The sequence below is a fragment of the Podarcis cretensis genome, assembly GCF_951804945.1.
Source record: "Podarcis cretensis genome assembly, chromosome: 10".
In the NCBI taxonomy this organism is placed as follows: Eukaryota; Metazoa; Chordata; class Lepidosauria; order Squamata; family Lacertidae; genus Podarcis; species Podarcis cretensis.
In genome coordinates this window covers 38,778,513-38,799,312 of record NC_137179.1, presented here as the reverse complement: position 1 = coordinate 38,799,312, position 20,800 = coordinate 38,778,513, and the positions used below count along the sequence as shown (strand labels likewise).

The following is a 20,800-nucleotide window of genomic DNA, read 5'->3' as shown; positions in this document are numbered from 1 at the left end:
AGTCTGGTAGTTGTTTATTTCTTTGACATCTGATGGGAGGGCGTTCCACAGGGCGGGCACCACTACTGAAAAGGCCCTCTGCCTGGCTCCCTGTAACTTCACTTCTTGTAGTGAGGGAACCGCCAGAAGGCCTCGACACTTGACCTCAGTGTCCAGGCATAATGATGTAGTGCTTAGTGTGTCAGACTAGGACCTGGGAGACCAGGGTTCAAATCCCCACTCGGCCGTGAAGCTCAGCAGGTGACCTTAGGCCAGCCACTGCCTCTCCACCTGACCTACATCACAGGGTTGTTGGAGGGATTAAGTGAGGAGAGGGAGAACCATATGTGCCAAATTCAGCTCCCTGGAGAAAAAGGTGGGATAGAAATAAGATAGTGTTAATGACCCACACCACAGCATCAGAAAGGGCACCTAGAAATAGCTTGTTATCTCTTTCTCAATTCTGTCCCTCACACAACAAAATGGCAAATGTTCATAGCATGTTTCTCTCTGAACAGGCAAGTGTTGTAGTAGGACAAGGCTTATTATGGGCTGCTGCTGCTTTTCTCTTCCCTCGCCCCACTTCCTTTTTGCTGCTCATATGACACAGAGCAGAATATAGCCACTTTACTGTGCTCTCTCTGGTATGATTGCAACTGTGCCCACTATCTTACATGTATAATGTAGCAGGTTTATTTTTAAACCTCGGTCTAAGGAGTGCAATGCATAGAAGAGGGAGAGGTGGGGGGAAAGATAGGTCAATAGCGGTATCGGGGGGGGGGACTGTCATACAGGCAGTTAATTTTCATTGTACTGCTTTGCCAGCCGAGAAAGTAAATTTTTTTAGGAAAGAAGATACGTGCTAGCCTTACATACACCTTTGAAATAAAAACCAATTTTAAAAAAAAAGTCCGACACAGCTTTTTCAGGCATAGAAAATGTGAATGGGATTAGTAATAATTTGGAGTGCTTGCTTGCAGTGATTCACAACTTGCGGTAAACGAACAGAAGAGGAGACCAAAAGAGCAATCTGCAAATTTAAACAGCTTTCCTCCTCCCCATTGCTTGATGTTATAAGCATGTTTGCACGTGAACTTATGCAACTATAGATCTCTGCTTGCATAATTTTGAAAACTGCTATTTCCAGCACAGCCAGCAGATGAGAACTGACTAGTAACTTTGCAGTGCAGGAACTTCATAAGGCTGCAACATTTTTAACTTTTACACATGAGTAAATGCATACAACAAGATTTTGCTCATAAGCAAACTGACCGCTTGCTTCATTTTTCATTTTTCTGGTTGACGAACTTGTTCCATTTTAAAAAAGTATTATTGGATAGTCTATAATGCATTCTAGATTTAGAATATGAATATGTATATCTGTATTATGTATTGCTAAGAATGTATCCTGGCATCATTGTGCTGCAATTAGATCTGCAAAATTAGTTAGCTAACCAAATGAATGTCATTTTGTTGATCAAAATAGCAATGCTGATCAATCAGGCTACTTTTCTTCCTCCTAAAAAATCCCACCCTGACTTGAAGGAAGGTATGTGGGAGCTTTGACTACCAATCTGGAGGGAGCACAGCAATTTTGAATCTGAATTTATTTATTTGTTGATATTTCAAACTCATCCTTCACCTACTGGTTCCAGGGTGAGAACACAACAGTAAAACAGGTCAAGAAAACAATAAACACATATACCTAATAATTGAAACACCATAAAACTTTAAAATACAGAAGATCAAGTAGCAACAGGAGACAATCAGATTCTAACTGACTGGTTCATTTCAGGTCTCACTACCTTCCAAAGGCCTTGACAAAGACCTGGGGTAGATTTCCATTCAAAGTAGGGTTGGGTGACTCTCAAATTTTGCTTTAAAAACACATGAAAATTAATCAGCACTTTAGTGCTACAATATTTTCTCCTAATATACACATTTTGTATGTGACTTTTTCCTAACATCCACAGTTTTGAAAAAGAATTTCCCCAAATAGTGTTATGAATATGAGTCACACTGAGCCTTGGGCTCAGCAACATTTCCATCCCATATTTTCATCCAGCATGGGCACAGGATCAATATTAGAATCTTGCCATGCCATTAAAACCCCCCACAAACTGTAATTAATTTTAACTATTGTATGTTAATACAGTACAAGGTAACTTCAAACCATAGTTTATGAAGGCTTGTTTCAACTAGCTATAGCTACAACAAATCACAGTTTAGGGTTTTGATGACATGTGGCTAATAATAAAGAACTCAAAGCTTTTGAGCTCCTCCACGCAGTCACAGCAAGGTATACCAGCCCAAGCTCTGTGAAACTTGTTCTCATAAAAGCTAAAATATGGTTTGGCGTTAGTTCCAAACCAACCCATTGACTGAGTCAAGGACTGTAAGTGCTCCAGTGTTCTTTTGCTAACTGGAACCTTCCTGCAGAAACACAACTGATCTCACTATTTCAAATGTTGGGACATACAAGCCTGTACATGTTACTCACAGATAAATCATTAACATGTGAGGAGAGCAGCCACATTTTGAGACCCTTCCCAAACGTCACCTCTTCCCTCCCCCTCAAAAAACCAACTTAATGGTTGAAAAGACCAACATGTCTCCATCTGGGTAAGACTGAGCCACTGATATGGTTGAAGGAAACATTCTAGCCATGCAAACAGCACTTGAGAAGGGTGGTGAATACCTGGGGAGATTTCTGGGGGCAACAGGAATGCATCTGAACCCAAGCCAGAATCTCCCCATCATGGCCTATACAGTGGTACCTTGGCTGTCAAACTGAATCTGTTTCAGGAGTCCGTTCGACTCCCAGAACCATTCAAAAACCAAGGAGCGGCTTCCTATTGGCTACAGGAGCATCCTGCACTCAATCAGAAGCTGAATCAGACATTTGGCTTGCAAAAAATATTTGCAAGCCGGAACACTCACTTCTGGGTTTGTGGCAATCGGGAGCCAAGCCGTTCGACAACCAAGGTACCACTCTACTGCCAGTCAGCAGTTCTCTGTGATTTCATGCAGGGAGACACATGGCAGTTCTTATATTACCAAAGCGGAATATTTTTTTAAGAAGGTGGTGTGCTAAGGAAACAACACCCAAGAGGATTGTTGTGGGGAGAATTGTTGTGTGCCACCTTGCATTCCTTCTAGGTGAGGTAGGGATACAAATGTGATGACTACACACAGTCAACTGCTGATATGCACCAGATGCTACTATAGAAAATATTAGATCAGCGGAACTTAAAAAAAAAAAACCAAATATTCTCAGTTAGATATACAGCAGAGTAATGAATAAAGTCATTCCTTTTTTCCCAACAGTGTTTTAGAATTTTCACAGGTCAGTTCCTTTTTACACAACGTGCTACAACTGTTCTCATCTCAGCCTTATTCTGTTGCAAACCTTTCAATAAACCTGAACATCTGTTTACCAATGGCACCCTGGGCTCCCTTCTATTAAGCTTCAAACACAGTCCTTCAAACCACAAGAAATTGCTGTTTTCACACAATATAATTCCATTTACAATTCCTAATCTAGGTGTCAGTCGAACAGAAAAAAATCTAGGGATGTTCAGAGTATAAACAAGGTCAGCAGGAACATCCCTGAGGAGATACAATTTCTAGAAGTATTAGTGTGAGTCGCCATGGCAAGGAGCAGCGCAGCAGGGTGGGAAACGTGAGGAAGGATTTGGAGAGAGAAAAAAGTGATGTCGGGAAAAGCCAGACATGGCAGGAAAACTCACACAAATCCATTAATACATCCATAAGCACAACAACGGTCATTCATCAGCTTAGCATTTCATTACCATCAATACTATTGGCACATTAAATGGAACACACAATGAAAACATTGTGGTTTTTGGACACTTACGGTCCCCCCCCCCTAAAAATCTATTTAATCTACAAGAACAAATTCTTTAAAAAGATAAAAATCCAAATTTATTTCTTTGTTTCTTTGTCTTTGGGATATGATTAAGTCAGAAATAGTATTCAAAGAGTTAAATCCTACTATGCATGTCTACAAATTGGGACTTACATAGTTATGTGTAAGATTGCACTGTTAGTGAAAGGAGCATGGTTTGAATACACACTTGCTGCTTTGAAAACAAATGTCTTGAAAATCATTAGCTTTCTTACTAAAAGAAAATATGCAAGAACGCAACACTTATACAGTAGACACACATGATGTGGGGAAGAGATGAGGAGGCTTGTCATTGCTCACTGTATGTTCATAGGATTTGTATGTGTATATTTCTGCTACACAATGTTGTCTCCTTTCATCCATAAGTGGAGGTGAGGAAAGAGTGTGTGTGTGTGTGTGTGTGTGTGTGTGTGTGTGTGAGAGAGAGAGAGAGAGAGAGAGTTTTGTTCCACAAATGTGAGGGCACTCAAATCTATGCAGCCAAGGGAAAACATCTTGTGCCAAATACTCTCTACACTGAGGGTAATCAATGTGACGCCCTACAGATGGTTTGTGACCCTGAATGCATCCCAAGCGCTCTCATGACCACCAGGCATTCAACAACTTTTCTGCACCGGGGCGACAGATTCATCCATCCATCCATCCATCCATTCGAATATTGACTTCCAATGCATATAGGTGATCAGGATCTGCCCAGAGAACTCCTGCTACAGGGCAGCTACATAAACACAGTTAAATAAATAAATATGCTCTATTTAAATATATCAAAAGTGGACAAGTAGATAAAAATAAATGCTGGCGGTTTGCCTGACTGTTTTCCCAATTGTGCAGGCACACAACCTATGTGCATATGTACACATATGACACAGCCCCCCCTTTCATGTGCTCAACATACCCAGGGGGCCAAATGAACAGGCTTTTATTTTACAATCACCTTTCTACCAACTGCCGCCAAATGAATAAGAGTCTCTGAGTCTCAGTGAAATTTGATTAGGAGCCCCTCAAACTTGTGAGTTGGTCACTCTGCTTTATAGCTTATCGCTTTGGCATTTTCCCATCTCCCAACCTTCAGCACAAACCCTTGCTCTGATCTTTCCCATTAAGTGAATTTTATTGATTGATGGGTTGAAATGATTCTTACACCACTCCTCATTTACAAAGAAATACTAAACTGGTTCGCATCGTAGCAACACAGCACTGTTGGTATCTGGCTCTGATCTCAACAGGGACAGCATTCTGCACAGTTGCACCACCAACAAAGAAGGCCCTCCTCTGGATGCCCAGCAGATGAACATAAAAAGATCCCTGCTGGATCCGGCCAAAGGCTCATCTAGTTCAGCATCCTCTTCTCACATAGGGCTGCCAGATGCTCATGGGAAGTCTGCAAACAGGACCCAAGTGGAGAAGCTGGGATGAACCTTTGTAGGTTATTTGGAAGAACAATGGAAGAATATTCAACCCAGTTGGCAACACCTGTCCTCTTCTCCCCCTAAACTGAGTAATCCGATTATTTTAAAAAAGGCAGTGCCAACTTGATCCTGTTTGTTCATTTATGCAGTTTTTACACCACTTAATTTAATAATTTAAAAACCTTAAGTGGTTTACATAAGCAATTTACCAATGTCCCCAAGTTAAATTAAGCCAACAGAGCAAGTGTACCTTTTCTCTTGCCTTCTCTTTCCCAGCAACCTGTTGAGCCTGACCCAATTCTAGGAGTTGACTCAGAATTTGGGAAATTACTAGTTAAACAAAAACAAAAAAACCCCTCACCCTGTCACAAAGATTCGGAAAGAGCCATCAATAGCACACTCTTGGAATCTTGTTTAGCCTTGCATTTACAGCATCTACCTAGATGTTGATGTCCACCTCAACTACTGCTTCCTCATATCTCATAACCAAAGGTGGGTTACTCAGTTGCCACTCTCCATGCTATCCCAGAGTAATAAGAACACAAGAAGAGGTCTGCTAGATCAGCCAAAAGGCCTATCCAGTTCAGGATCCTGATTTCCACATTAATTTACCAGATGCCTTTGGGAAACCCTCAAGGAGGAGGAGCTCCTTTGAATTGACCTGTCTGGGTGTTAATGGCACTGCCACCGAACTCTATAGTTTTTGAAGGGCAGGGGAATATGAGAGAGCTGGTTCTATGGTGGTTCCCTGGCTTTGGAATGACCTTCCCTCTGAAGTGCATTATATGTCATTGTTGCACACACTTTTTTCTCATTCCCTTGAAAAAAGCCATCTATGTAGGTAGCAAATGCCATATCCTGAGCAGCAACTTCCAGAAGTTAACTTTGCCCTATGTGTAAATACATCCTTGTGTCTGTCTTGAATGCTCCCTTATTCCACTTTGTTGGATCATCCCAGGCTCTAGCGTTATATGAGAGAGGAATAACGCCTTCTCTTTCTCTGAGCCACGCATCATTTTATAAACCTCCGTGTCCCTCAGCCCCAATCATGAGAGAGAGAGAGGGGGGGAGGGAATGCATTTATCTAACCACTGTAGGTCACTACAAAATATGTACAGCTGACTCACAACTTTTGCGTCTTTAACATGCTCGATTGCAGATTTACGTGGTTGGAGTCTGGCCAGCTGACATGGCACAAATTAAATGCACGCAAGGCACAGGAAGATCTTTTAGGCTCTTCACCTTGCTTACTGGGCTCTGGGAGGCTCTCATGAGATCTCACAGGGTCATCCAAGATCTTGCATGAGCCTTCCACAGTCTGCACGAGAGCTTCCAAAAGCCCAGTAAGCAAAGCGGAGACCTTAAAAGCTCTCCACCTTGGGGTGAGGTAGCAGCAGCAAGGCATGCTCAGTGTACCAGCTTCAGAAAGGGAGGGGGCAATTTCAGGGTTCTTTTGACTATACATGATTTCGGCTTTATGCACCACCCCTGGAGCATAACCACTGTGCAAGTTGTGAGTCAGCTATATGGATTTTGCATGAATCCAATGGAAAAGCATTTGCCACTGTAGGAGTTTGTTGTCCTTTTAACACCTTTGTCCACTCTCCCCCCACACAAAATGATAGAATGCAAGGTATCTCACCTCTGTCCCACCTTGTATTTTCCTGGTTTCCCTCCACACACTGCTTTTCACTAAACTTGATTTAGGTATGAAATAGCCAAGATGCTTCTATCCAGCATGCCTGAGGATAGGCCAGCTACTGTCATGCAAACCCAGTGGGTTTTATGCAACAAAGTCCAACACAGACCAGACCCACTGAAATGAATAAACCCAAGTTGGTCATGTCCATTAACATCAATGAGTCTACTTTGAGTAGGACTAACATTGAATACCACCCTGTATATCCCAAAAAGGAGTCAGAGGAGAGCCTCGGTAGGAGGGAAGGATACATGAAAAGACAAGACACAGAAAAATGAGCTGTAACTCTTGCACGCCAAAGCCACAGAAATGATTCCCAGGCCAGCAGTAGTGCAGACAAACTCTATGAACGTGATAGAATGGAAGTTACTCACATCAAATCACTTATAAACTGTATTTTGAAACAGTAACGTCTTCCCAACAAAACCATTGCGGTTCAGCTCCTATCTTCCCCACATACCTTAGAGGTTATTCTAAGCGGCCAGGAAAGCATTTTAGCCAGTATAACTCATGTTTTAAGAAACCTTGGTTTCAGATCTCCAACTAATTTCTTAGTAGCAGACCTGATGGCCTTCATGGATCAATGCCAAAATGAGTAGCTTGAGAATTACAACTTGTGGATGCTTGCAGTTTTAAAATCAATTATTCAATGAAGATTACATCTCTGTGCTCCCCATACACATCCCCTCCAGCAGTTATTCAGTTCATTTCCAAATCAGTTTTTTAACTAATAAAAGAACTAATATTCACACTTATACAAGTTTCGGTCATTACAAAGACTTTGGATCAAAAATATTCTTTTTTATTTGCCAGATACGCCCCTTAAGTGCCCTATTAAAATAAGAAATTCATCAGTTTAATTAAAATGATAGGCATTTTTAAAATGACGTGCTAAGTAAATGGAAGGATGTGCAGAAATGAAGCTCTCCTTCAACATAATATTTATTCTGTCTCTCTTTCATGGTGGCATCGCCCCACAGCATTCAACAGAAAGACTGTGAACTGGTTTTATATGCTTTCTTTGTAGCAGGTGCCAATTTTTAATGTACGTTCAATTTTAACCTATGCATCCTATGTTGTACAACGCCTGAGCTGGCTTCCTGGATGGAATAACAGCTTCCCCTATGGCACTGTATAAAGATGGAATAACACCATGCATTGCTGAGTCATGCAAAAGCAAGAACAACAGCAAGCTTCCAGCACAGGACTCTCAGGTCTATCATGGCTCATCCATCACTGAAATGTTGCATAAGGTGTTAGAAAACTCATTTCAAGAACATGTGCCTAAATTAGATAATGGAGTTCTGCTGGAGTTATAAAAGAAATGAACCCTGCTAAAGGATCACAGATTTTGTGCAGACAGTTGGGGTGCAAGAAGTCCTCTGAACTGTGGGAGGGTTGGTTGCAGCCACGAATTCCAAGGAAAATTCCCTCAGCACCAATTAAAGACACATTTATTTACTATTATGCTTTTTCCAAAACCTAAGCACCGATACTGAAAAAAGATTCGGAAGCTTACTGCTGGTTCAAACCAAGCCCTGAAAAACAAAGCCAGAGGTTTATTTGTTTTTTAAGGGGGAGGGGAGAAACTGTCACTGAGTTTTAAACATAAGCATACAAACAAATGGCCAGACACCAAGATCACACTTTATTGGTCTAGGATTATGCCTGCAATAGTCAGGTGTCTCACTCTGGCTCACATAGAAACTGAAATCAAAACCCAAACTTATTTCCAGCTCAGCTCTTTTGCATCTGGGCATAATCATTGAATCTTTGAACCTTCTCCTCTGATTCTCAAGGAGGTGCTGCCTCTCACCCCAGGTGTTCTCTTTGGTATTCTTTTTATTATTAGGCTATTAGGAGAACAAAGTGGCATTTCAGTACTACAGGGACTCAGCTGGATTGGTAAAGAGAAAGCGTTTTATATGTGTTGTATATGCGATATAACAATGTGACACCAGATGGTGCTGTGGAGTCCCGTCTTTCCCTACTGGATTTCCCTGTACAGTATGAGTTTACAACACATTTAGCTGAATCACCCCCTTCATGGATCACTACCTTGTCGTGGCGAAGGGGCTTGAATAACTCCAAGAAGCTCTGAACTATGCCGTGCAGGGCCACCCAAGACAGACAGGTCATAACCGAGAGTTTAGACTAAATGTGATCCACCTGGAGAAGGAACTGGCAAACCACTCCAGTATTTTGCCAAGAAAACTCCATGGACATAAAAACGGAGATTTGAGAAGCAAGTGAGAGTTTCCAAGGCATGCTCTGGTTCATGGGGTCAGGTCACGGAGAGTCAAACACGACTAAGATGACTAAACAAAAAGCTGAGTCACATCTTGGACACGTCTAGATCCAGACCAGGTCAGTAAGTTTAGCTGCCCCTTTATGAGTGCAGCTCTCATTTCCCAAAGCAAAGACTGCTTTGTCACAAAAATTGGGCCTTTAAGAAGGCTTCTGAATCAAGTGCACAAGTCCTTCATGTGGTATGGGAATATGGGTGTCTTGGTTTGTCTTGCAAGATATAATGATGGTGGTGGTGGTGATAAAATCATCTTCCCTTTATTTCTGCTCTCCTTCGGGAAATATTCTGGTATGGTTTGCACTGCCTGCTTATTTCCAAAGATCCTCTTCAACAGCAAGAATGCTGCACTACCAGGACTGTCCTCGCTGAGAAGCCCTGAAGGTCATATAACTGCTGGCAATGAATGTACGCATTCAACAAAAGAAAGCTGTATTCTTTCTGCCTCTAGCTCTTTTCCACTACTAAGGTCTCCTAAAGTTTGCATGTCTAGCCAACAGGTCAAATTTCTGACGGGCTCTGGGCAGTTATCACCAAATTCATTATTATCCCTCATATTTCAATGCCTGACATACAGTTGGTGCAATCGCTGCTGTATCTTTTTAAAACACACACACACTTCTCCCAATATATTAGCTGCAGAATTGAAGCTGTAAAAATTGGGGCTTTTTTGCAAGTCCAAAATTTTCTAAACTCGTTCTCCCCTGCCCCCTTTTTTCCTTAAAACACGTTTCCAACAATTACTGTGAGAACTTCAATGTTTTGAATGATAGGGTCAAAACTGTATAGATTTGTCTCTTGTACTAGTGTTTCTTTTACTAAACTTATCATCCTGCAAATCCTCTCACCCAAGTAATCCTTCAATGTGCTTACATCAGTGTGCTTACTGTAAATGAGTAGCTGAATGTTTGAATCCTACATGGTTAATTTAAAAGGCATTACTACAAAGACATTTTTGTAAAGACCATAACATATAATAAAATCTTGTACATACATGCTCAGTTCCCAGTTATGAAAAGTGTTTTCCAATATGATAAAAGTGGTGCCAGCTTACTTTGGTTCTTTCCTTTAAGTGTGGGAGGTCACAAACTACACAGCAAGGCTGTTATAAATGAAGTTCTTCTCTTGCACATCAAACTACTTTATTCATATGCATCTGTTTTTCTAACTGTACCCCTAACCATAATAGAAGAGTTAAACTTCCACGTTACGATATACTCACATATTTGTATATATAAGCATGTTCATATCTGGCATATGTCCTATAATGAATTTTAAGGATTAAAAATCATAATAACAACAAAACTGGTGATCTTCTGTGTAAGTCATACCAGTTGCTCAAAAACTTTATTTTTAAAGCCGCTCATAAATACACAGGTCTCACTGAGTTCAGTGGGACTTACTCCCATCAAGCATGCTTAGCATTAGAACCATAGGTTGCAATACGAAGCATGCTTGCTATGAACTAGGTCCTACTGAGCTTAGTCCTGAACTCAGCAGGACTTACTTCCAAGATAAGACGTTTGGAATCAAGCTGAAAAATCTGACCTGAAATATTTAACACAAATTGAAGCAGAAGCTATTCGCTTATCCACCTTGTTTCTCTCACCCCCCTTTTTTTTCTTCAAAAAGCCATTGGGTGAAAATGTGGTGGGAACAATAGGGCATATTACAGAAGCAAGATGAAAGGTATAAAACAATGGTTGACGTAGAATGATGTAGTGGCTGATTACATCACACTCTGAAGCCACCTAGAGGTCATTCAGTACAATCCCCCCTCTCCCCGGGTCAAAAGGCAGGCGCCTACTAACATCAACCTACATCCACACCTCAGGTGAAACATCCTCTGGTTTAATCCATTTCATTCGCACTCTGTTGCATGACACAAATGGAGCAGGGGGAAATCAGGTGTGCTTGACTATCACCACCAGATTAGTTTCCACTTGCCTTGAGTGTGGAATGTTACTTTTTCTAAAGTGGGGAGAGGGGGGAGAGGCACTTCCTCTTCTTGCTTGAAGCCTCGTCTACTGTGATCTCTCCAAAGGAATCAGACATTTGTTTTTGCCCTTCTCGGCTTAGATTAACATCTAACACTGTTCAGCAAGAAGAGAACAGATCTTTCGGCAAATGGCCCCCACCCTCCATTTTTTCCAATGACAAAAATAAAAATATCGCTCTCAGCCTGACCACATCCCTGAAACTGAATTCCAGCTCACAAGAAGGCTGAGAGCGTGGTGGCGGCTGATGGATGCTTCTCTGCTAAGTCAAAACGGTGCCATAGGCCACCGTGAGGAACTCCTGAGCTCAGCCATATGACCCAGAGCACCAAAGCTAACTGCCTCCTTCTTCAGATTAATGGGATGAGATCTATCATGTCAGCTTTGCTGGAATCTGGAATGTTAACATTAACATTACATTAAAAATAAACTTTCCTTTTCCAAAAGACTCAAGTTCTAGTCTAGGAGTGAGATCCAGCCAGCATTGCCGTTTAAAGTTTTTATTTTTAAAGCAAATCCCTTGTCCTCATTACATTATATTGCAACCAGCTTTTGGGAGGGCTTGTGAGTGCTAATTTAGTTCTAAGCAGATTCAGACACCTGGAAGTTTGCAGCATACAGCCTAACTCTGCAGACTTTGTACCCTGGTTGGGTACAAACCAGGCAATTAAGGGCCAACCACCAAACAGCCAAAGTTTGTAGGACTTTTACTTTCCAGTACTACAGTACTACAAAGACTGTCAGAGATCAATCTACCCTGCAAATAGGTATTAAATCTTTCAGGGTGCCTAAGATCTCAGGCTCCCAAAATTAAGTGCTAAGTGTCACATAAAATACAGAGCCTCCCTGTTTCATTCTTCTTGAGCAACCAATGCACCGATCTACCAAAGTGAATTTTCCTGATTCCCCCCTCCCACCTTATTTCCTTTCTTGCATCCACTGCATCCTTTCCCCTATTAGATACACATGAAAGACCTAAAATGGAATGAGCCAAGAGAGCAGCAGGTACCGAAGGAAGTTGGCAGGAAAGTAAGCACAGCTTTGCGATAAAGGGGCGGGGAAAGGAAAGAACCAGTTATGTGAAAACGTTAAACAAAACCAAGTGTCATATAGTAAGGGAAAGTAGACACAACTTCTGCACACTACCCATTCCCTTTAAGTCACACTTTAAGCAGCTTACTGCAATTAGCAATAAAAAAAATAAAAATAAATCCCAGAGCAATTATTTTCTGGTTCCTATCTCTGCAAACACCTTCTGGTTCATATGTAAGATACACTACCCGCCACTTGGGCGCAACTTGGGAAGCAATAATGGAAGAGGGTTCTAATAAGCGCACAGAGCCATGTATTAAGCAAGGCTGGGCAAGGAGAGAGAAATGGAAGTGTATTGGTGGTGACAGATGCGAGTGTACGGGGAAGGGATGCGCACAAAACGGGAGGTTTGAATGAAGTTGCTGCAAGCCAGAAATAAGCAGCAGCATGTCTCTCTCCCAGCAAAATTTCAGCGGGGACAGGTTCCGTGCGCCTGCTTGCCAACCTGCTTATCTCGTGTGCGCATTATTCACACCATCTGTAATACATCATCTATTAATAGTGCCCTATCAGTGCAGCAAGGAACTTTCCCTCGAAATTGCACAAAGGACAGTGCAGATAAGGAGGAAGGAACAGATAAGGGCAGCGTCTCGCTGCGCGAAACTCGGGAACAACGTTGTAGTGGGGAAGGCGCCTTGGCGAGCAACGGACGCAGTGCTTCTGGGCCAGAGCAACCTGGCAGAGGGCTAGCTCATCATCAGCACATCCCAAATGCTATAGGTCGATGCCCATCTTCTGGGAACCCAGATACGACTTCCATGTCTGTGCCACCCGAATCCACGTGCAGGAAGTTAAGAGCTCCTGCTACACTCCGGAGACTCAGACGCCAGTCAGCTCAGCATTCAGCGTGCACTCCGACAGCCCCGGGCAGGTCTCTCTCAGTTGAGACAAGTGCCCGAGGAAGGAAGGCAGCGCTACTCCGGCCTAAGAGCGGGTTCTCCGATTTCCCTGAGCAATTGGTCTTTTCTGAGTCATCCGGAGAGGAGACCATCTCCCCGCCGCCGCCACCTATCCGTGCAGAAATATATACCACAAGAGCGCATAACTTCCCCCGCGCGATACTCACTTGTGCCTTCTTCATAAGGAAAGAGAGCGCTGCAATCCAGCCCCAGCAGCGGCGTGCAAACTCCGTTTAGCTGATGTGTAGCTCCTGCATGTTGCAAAGGCACCTAGTCCGCGCATTGGGCTTGCCCGGCGCCCTCGGTGGCTGCGCGTCTCCGCTCGCTCGCTTTCTCTTTTGCCCCCAGGCACGCAGGCGGCGGCGGCGGCGCTGCTTGGCTCTGCACGGCCTCGGTGCTCTCGCAGCAAGCAGAGGCGGGGAGTGAAGCCCAAGCCGTCCTCTGAGCAGGGCTTTTATAGCTCCGAGCTGCCTCCTGCAGCAGCAGCAGCAGCAGCAATCCTGACAAGGAGGACACGCCTTTCTTGCGAGGCTTTCTTTGCCAGGGCGAGGAAAGCCCTGGGGAACTTCAGAGAGATGGAGCTCTCAAGAGCAGAATCAGGCCACCAGGCTACAAGACGGAGGCTTGCTCAGTCTGTCTGTCTGTCTGCCAGGCGGGCAGAAAAGAAAGGAGGGAAGTTATGGAGACGGGAGGGAGAAGTGGATTAAAGAAGCCCACTGCACCCTCTGCGGGTTTCCTTCCACATCACCTTCCCTGTCAGCATAAGGGTCTGTCACATGTCATGAAGCAGTTGATTGACATTGATCAAGTGCTCTGGGCGATTACAAGGCCCTTGATGGCACATACCTTAATGTGTGTGTGTGTGAGAGAGAGAGAGAGAGAGAGAGAGATATTCGCCCTGCTCCAATCTGAGACTTGCCATAAAATCTGGAGAAGAGGAGGAAGAGGCCCAGAAGACATTAATAGACAATTACAAGTTCCAAGGTGAATCCTTGGGTAGATCTGATGAATCAATGAGTGGCGCTGTGGGTTAAACCACAAAGCCTAGGACTTGCCGGTCAGAAGGTCGGCAGTTTGAATCCCCGCGACGGGGTGAGCTCCCGTTGCTCGGTCCCTGCTCCTGCCAACCTAGCAGTTCAAAAGCACGTCAAAGTACAAGTAGATAAATAGATACCACTCCAGCGGGAAGGTAAACGGCGTTTCTGTGCGTTGCTCTGGTTTGCCAGAAGTGGCTTAGTCATGCTGGCCACATGACCCGGAAGCTGTACGCCAGCTCCCTCGGCCAATAAAGCGAGATGAGCACTGCAACCCCAGAGTCGGCCATGACTGGACCTAATGGTCAGGGGTCCCTTTACCTTTACCTTTACAAGATCGAAAGTGAATGCTTGGTACATCTGATGAATCAATGGATTCAAAATACAAGGAAGGAGATTCTGACTAAACATTAGGAAGAACTTGCTGTTGGAAGGTGGAATGGACTCCCTCAGAAGGTGGCAGACTCTCTTTCATTGGAAGTTTTGAAGCCAAAGTTTTGAAGCCAAGGTTGGCTGTCTATCTGTCAGGGATGCTTTAGTTGTGATTCCTGCACTGTAGAGGGTTGGGGTAGATGACCCTTGGGATCCTTCCAACTCAACAATTCTATGATTCTGTTATGTCATAATAAAAGGTCACTCTTGCAGGTGCCACAAGACTGTATTTCTCCCCTTTTTTGCCACAACAGCCTCTGAAAATTATCACCATACATACACAGTGGAGGCAAATGTGGCCCTGCCCTACCAACTTCAGGCTGCCCTCATCCAGCTCCCACCTGCTTGTCTTTTACTGGCATCCAGTCCAGCAAATAACACTGGCTATCAGTTTTCTCCTCCTCGATCTCAGTGTTGCCCTTGCAGAACTCAGTAACAGGGAGGATGAGGACAAAACTGGAATTGTTTGGCTCTGCTCATCATTGGCCCAGGCTCCACCTACTGTTGGCATACCTGACTCCCACCCTGCCAGCCCTGATGGTCACCAGCTGCCACTGGGCAGACTTTTAAGACAATTCAACTCACATGCACTGCTCCAGAGTCAGGTAGGTAGCTGTGTTGGTCTGATGCAGTCGATATATGTATATATATGTGTGTGTGTGTATCAAACCTATCCATTCTTAAGGAAATCAGCCCTGAGTGCTCACTGGAAGGACAGATCCTGAAGCTGGGACTCCAATAATTTGGCCACCTCATGAGAAGAGAAGACTCCTGGGAAAAGACCCTGATGTTGGGAAAGATGGAAGGCACAAGGAGAAGGGAACGGCAGAGGACGAGATGGTTGGATAGTGTTCTCGAAGCTACCAGCATGAATTTGACCAAGCTGCGGGAGGCGGTGGAAGACAGGAGTGCCTGGCGTGCTCTGGTCCATGGGGTCACAAAGAGTCAGACACGACTAAACAACAACAACAAAACAACATATATATATATATATGCATATAATGTCCAGTAACACCTTAGAGACCAACTAAGTTTGTTATTGGTATGAGCTTTCATGTGCATGCACACTTTTTCAGAGACACTGAAAGAGAAGTCACCAGACCCTTCTAGTGAAGGGTGGGGTTTTTCTCAGGAGGGTAGTAGGAGATGGGTGATTGACTCAATTGGTATGGTAAACCTGTTGACAACTGTTAATGACTGCAATTAGTCCTACAGGAAAAAGCAAGGGATAGTATGCAGATGATTAGCATATGTAATGGGACAGGAATCTAATATCTCTATTAAGACCAGGTCTCTCCATAGTTTTCAGTTTAGTTGTAATTCAGCAACTTCTTTTTCAAGTGTTTCTGAAATTCTTTTGTAATAAGACAGCTGCTTTGAGGTCCTGGTTGAATGTCCTGCTCCAATAAGGCCATTTTTACAGCTTTGTTGCCCCTACATGTGTACGGTTTATACTGGTGAAAAAATGCATTCCCCACCCCCATGGGAAGTAATTGGCTTTCTTTCCCACATTAACAGTATTGACTCATGTACAAAATCAGTAGCAGAGGCTCACATTCATTGTAAGAGCAATTTCACATGTCAGGCCTGATATATGGATGTAAAAATATGCATTGGCCAGAAGGCTCACTTCAATCTGTACAACAAAGAGTCCTCTTCCGCTTTCTCTTCCCTGTTAAAAATCTAAGCACCCTGTGAAAATGCTCTCAAGGGAGAGCAGTGCCTTAAGGATTCCGCCAACCACTTCCTTTTCTTTCAAGTGTGTTTGAGCAATGGGCATCCCTTTAAATACAGTCGTACCTTGGAAGTCGAATGGAATCTATTCCAGAATTCCGTTCGACTTCCAAAATGTTCAGAAACCAAAGCGCATCTTCTGATTGGCTGGAGGAAGCTCCTGCAGCCAATCAGAAGCCGCAGAAGCCCCATCAGACGTTCGGGTTCCAAAGAACATTCACAAACCCAAACACTCACTTCCAGGTTTGCGGCGTTCAGGAGCCAAAACGTCTGAGTACCAAGGCATTCGGGACCAAGATACGACTGTATACCCATTGAAATAAAGTCCTTAGTTTCAACGAATTTACTTTGTGTGATTAATGGTGTGTTGAAGGTCATTGGCACACTTAAGATGGCATATGGGTGGACATTACCATTCCACAATACTTGGAGAGTCTCCCATTCTGAAAGGTGTATAACCCATTTTTAAGATTATTTAACCTGTAGCACTTACCGTATCCTATAATGCCCTTGCCTAAGAGTGTTAAACAGCGTCCTGGGGCAGGAGGTGAATTAGGCCCCTCTCCAAAAGAAAATTATAGCCTATGGACCCACTGATTTTGGGTGCAGCAAAACATTAACAAATAAATTTAACACTGTGCTGAAGTGGGAAGAGAGGTTTACATTTCTCCATGCAACCCAGCACTCTGAGGGAGAGGCAGATCATTCCCTCCCTAGTCACCAGATTCATCATTTTATGACAACCTCCTAGCTGATCTGCACAGGTTAGTTAAGGAGTGGGAACTGTGCACATGCCTGAGGGTATGTCTGCAAGAGTATAGGGCAGTGCCAGACCGTGGCACCTCAAATTTCAGTGGCGCCCTGTGCAACACTGTCCCCCTACCTCTCATCTTCTGATGAACTTCATAGCTGCAGCACCAGAAGCGACACCTCAGAAGCTCTGTGCCCAGTGTGACTGAAGTGATGGGGCGCCCCTAGATTCACCTTTGTATGGGGTGGCCACTGCCCCTCAGAGGGTTGGCCAAAGGTGAATGCAGTCCTTGGGTCAGAAAAGGTTAGCCACTTCTCCTTTAACTACTTTGTGATGCTTATATAGAGGCATGCCCTACACACATATTCCTTTGCAATTTTTACAGTGCAAACTTAAGGTTGATAAGGAGAAACAGTTATGAGCTAGTTTTTTCCCCTGAGTGCATTAACTTGGAGTGCAGGGATGAGATACTCTGTAGCTGATATTCTGTAGCTGATTTCCCCCCAAAAAAGTATCGCTGGGTTGAGCTTTAGAGAGGAAAGGAGGTCCACACCCACCTTGTTCAGAGATAAGAGAGGGAACTAATGTTTTGGGGTGGGGAAAAACATTTCCTCTAGAAAGAAAGAGCATGCCATAATTTGCTGAAGGTGACAAGACCTTTCTTTTTCTAATTCACATTTTACTCCCAGTCCTGCTTAATGCTAAGCAAGTGTATAACAATGATTCTGCCTTTAAAGTGCAGACTGTGAGCATTATAAGCACACAATGTAATATTGCAATGTATCCCCAATCTCTAAAAAGAGCGCTCAGAGTCTCAGCTACCTTGGAACCAACACCTAATCGACAAAGTAGTCGTGTGTCCTACTTTACAGAAGACTTCAGGGATGAAGAACATGCAGAAGACTTCAGGGATGAAGAACATGCAGCCTCCTAGAGGTTGTTGGACACTAACTCCTTTCAGCTCTAGCCAGCAATGCCAATGGGCAAGGATTGTAGTCCAGCTATATCTGGAAAGTCACAGGTTCCCTACTCCTGATCCATTTGAAGGGCTATCCAATCAAGTTTGCTTTAAAGAATGGGGCAAAAGGTAGGTATAGATAAGCTCTCAAAGTCTTCTCCCCTGTGGTGAGATGTATTGTGTTTCTGTTTAAATCACAATGATTATTTCCAAACTGGATGGGATGTTGATCCCTCTGTTTTTTCCTCCCATCTTCAACTAATTTCACAAACCATGTTGCTCCAACTCTCTCTCTAGCTACTTACTTTTACCCTAGTTCACATCACAGCCCCAAAACTCTACTTCAGACTCTGGCTTTCTCCATCTAACTATCTCTGAGTTGAGGGAGGGGTCACGCGCATTTGTTGTCTCAAACAGAGCCCCCTTCCCTTTGTTCTCTTAATGGCCCATCACCCAGCCAATCAACTCAACACAGGGGCCAGGCTTATATTTTAACACTTGCTGGATCCAGTGGTTAGAAAGGTCTCAACTCTCCCCAGCAACTCATAACAATACTTTTATAATTGTATTCAAATTCAAATTCAAATTCAAACAGTACAACCAGTTTATTACTGACCAAGTTATCATGAGGAGGGGGCGGGCATCCTCCATCCATCACACTCTCAGCTCTGCTGTCCCCACACATTCACATGCAGATGACAATTCCAAACACAGAACATGCATGCAATCTTATTTGTATAGGCTAACACTGTGGGGTCAATTGCTAAATAAAATGTTGCCTGATGTACCTATGCTTTTATGTACACAGGCTCTAAGTGGGATAGATATTCAGGGACAGTGCATTGCTCTGTGCAGTGAACCAGAAATGGAGTCACCCAAACTAGCCCTGAGTCTTTTACAAATCTTGTCTCTCTAGAGCAGCGGTTCTCAACCTGTGGGTCCCCAGATGTTGTTGGACTACAACTCCCATCATTCCTGAGCTCTGGCCTTGCTAGCTAGGGGTGATGGGAATAGTAGTTCAACAACATCTGAGGACCCACAGGTTGAGAAAGGCTGCTCTAGAGCATGGGTAGGCAAACTAAGGCCCGGGGGCCAGATTCGGCCCAATTGCCTTCTAAATCTGGCCCGCGGATGGTCCAGGAATCAGCATGTTTTTACATGAGTAGAATGTGTCCTTTTATTTAAAATGCATCTCTGGGTTATTTGTGGGGCATAGGAATTCATTCTCTTTTCTTCTTTTTTTCAGAATATAGTCCGGCCCCCCACAAGGTCTGAGAGACAGTGGACCGGCCCCCTGCTGAACAAGTTTGCTGACCCCTACTCTAGAGCAAGTGCAGCACTAATTGTGGGTGATCCGAAAGTTCTGCCTCTACTGGGATTGGCGGGTGTTAAATTCAAATGTGGCAGTTTACCTATACCTGTTGTAGTCACAATTTGTACACCATCTCAAAACTGGCTGATGAGCTGAAGCTTGACATTCAGTGGTGCACTGGTGAGTTTAGCGTATCTTTTCTAAAACTTTCTTTCTCTAATGTTGTTGGCATCGTGGCTGTGTTTGAAACATGAACAAATTCCTGAACACAGGAAGCTCGAGTCTCCCGTGTTGCTATTTAGCCAATTCAGCACCTCTCAGGTTTCCATGCAGCCACTCTTCTAAGCAATATTTATTTTTATTTTCTCACACAAAGGGTTGGCCTCTTGTGTTTCCAGAAACTTTGTCGGGGGGGGGGGGGAAGGCGTTGTGGGTGGAAGACTGGTATTGATATCCTCTCTGAAATGAAGTCCACAAAGATAGCAACATCATGTTCTTCATGTCATTCATCTGGTGATAATGGTGTCTGTAGTGCTGTTGAAAGACTATCTGCTGTCATTAGCTCTTTCCCAGGGAGGTGTACTGCTTTATAAGGGGATTTTGTCATCCTGAGATTAAATCTTTGGATCTCTTGGGAGAGGTTTGTGAAGAGATTTGACTCTAAAAAGGACATAAGTGGCTGTTTGTAAGGTGAATGTCAAGCTGGAACTCTGGGAACCTATGGGAGCTTTTCTCCCAATATTAATTGCCACTAAATGTAAAGCATGGTAGAAGCACAGATTTTTACATCAATCAGGGCAAGAGAGAGGAGGCAGGGAGAGGGAACTTCAGGCCCTCCAACCAATACCTTCCCCTAGACCCCACCTCCCCTAGGCCACACCAGCCATCCTTCATGATCCAAATGTCTCTTGCTTGTCTGGATGGAAGAACAGTTTCAGGTTAAGAACAGACCTCTAGAACGAATTAAGTTCTTAACCCGAGGTACCACTGTACTGAGCCCTTTGAGGGGAATATATTTATTTAACCACAGCTCTTGACAGGAATGCCCTCTGCTGCAGTGGGCAGAGACTATCTAGATACCATTGTGTTAATAGGTGAAGTCAGTTTGCTGTTCCACAGTTCCAACAGGACATCAACATCACAGGCTATTCAGTACATTCTCAGAATCCAGTCAGCTCTAGGAAACCTTTCTAGGACTCACCAACCCGACATGTCTCCTTTAGTAGAGAATGCTGCTTCCCATTGTCTGTTACACAATTCCCTTTCATAAC

At 43.7% G+C, this 20,800-nt stretch overlaps 1 protein-coding gene across 3 annotated transcripts in view; it reads right to left on the bottom strand.

Annotated features, from left to right (window-relative positions):
- The window catches only part of KITLG (KIT ligand), an 88,917-nt gene extending 75,168 nt beyond the window's left edge, over positions 1-13,749 (bottom strand). For 2 of the 3 annotated variants that reach the window (XM_079993480.1, XM_079993481.1), the window contains exon 1: positions 13,476-13,748. In XM_079993480.1, coding sequence (XP_079849606.1) covers positions 13,476-13,490 — 15 coding nt within the window. In that variant the 5' untranslated portion in view covers positions 13,491-13,748. Of the gene's footprint in view, positions 1-13,475 lie in introns of all 3 variants that reach the window. The other variant, XM_079993482.1, reaches the window with a different exon arrangement.
- Between the last annotated feature and the right edge of the window lie 7,051 nt (positions 13,750-20,800).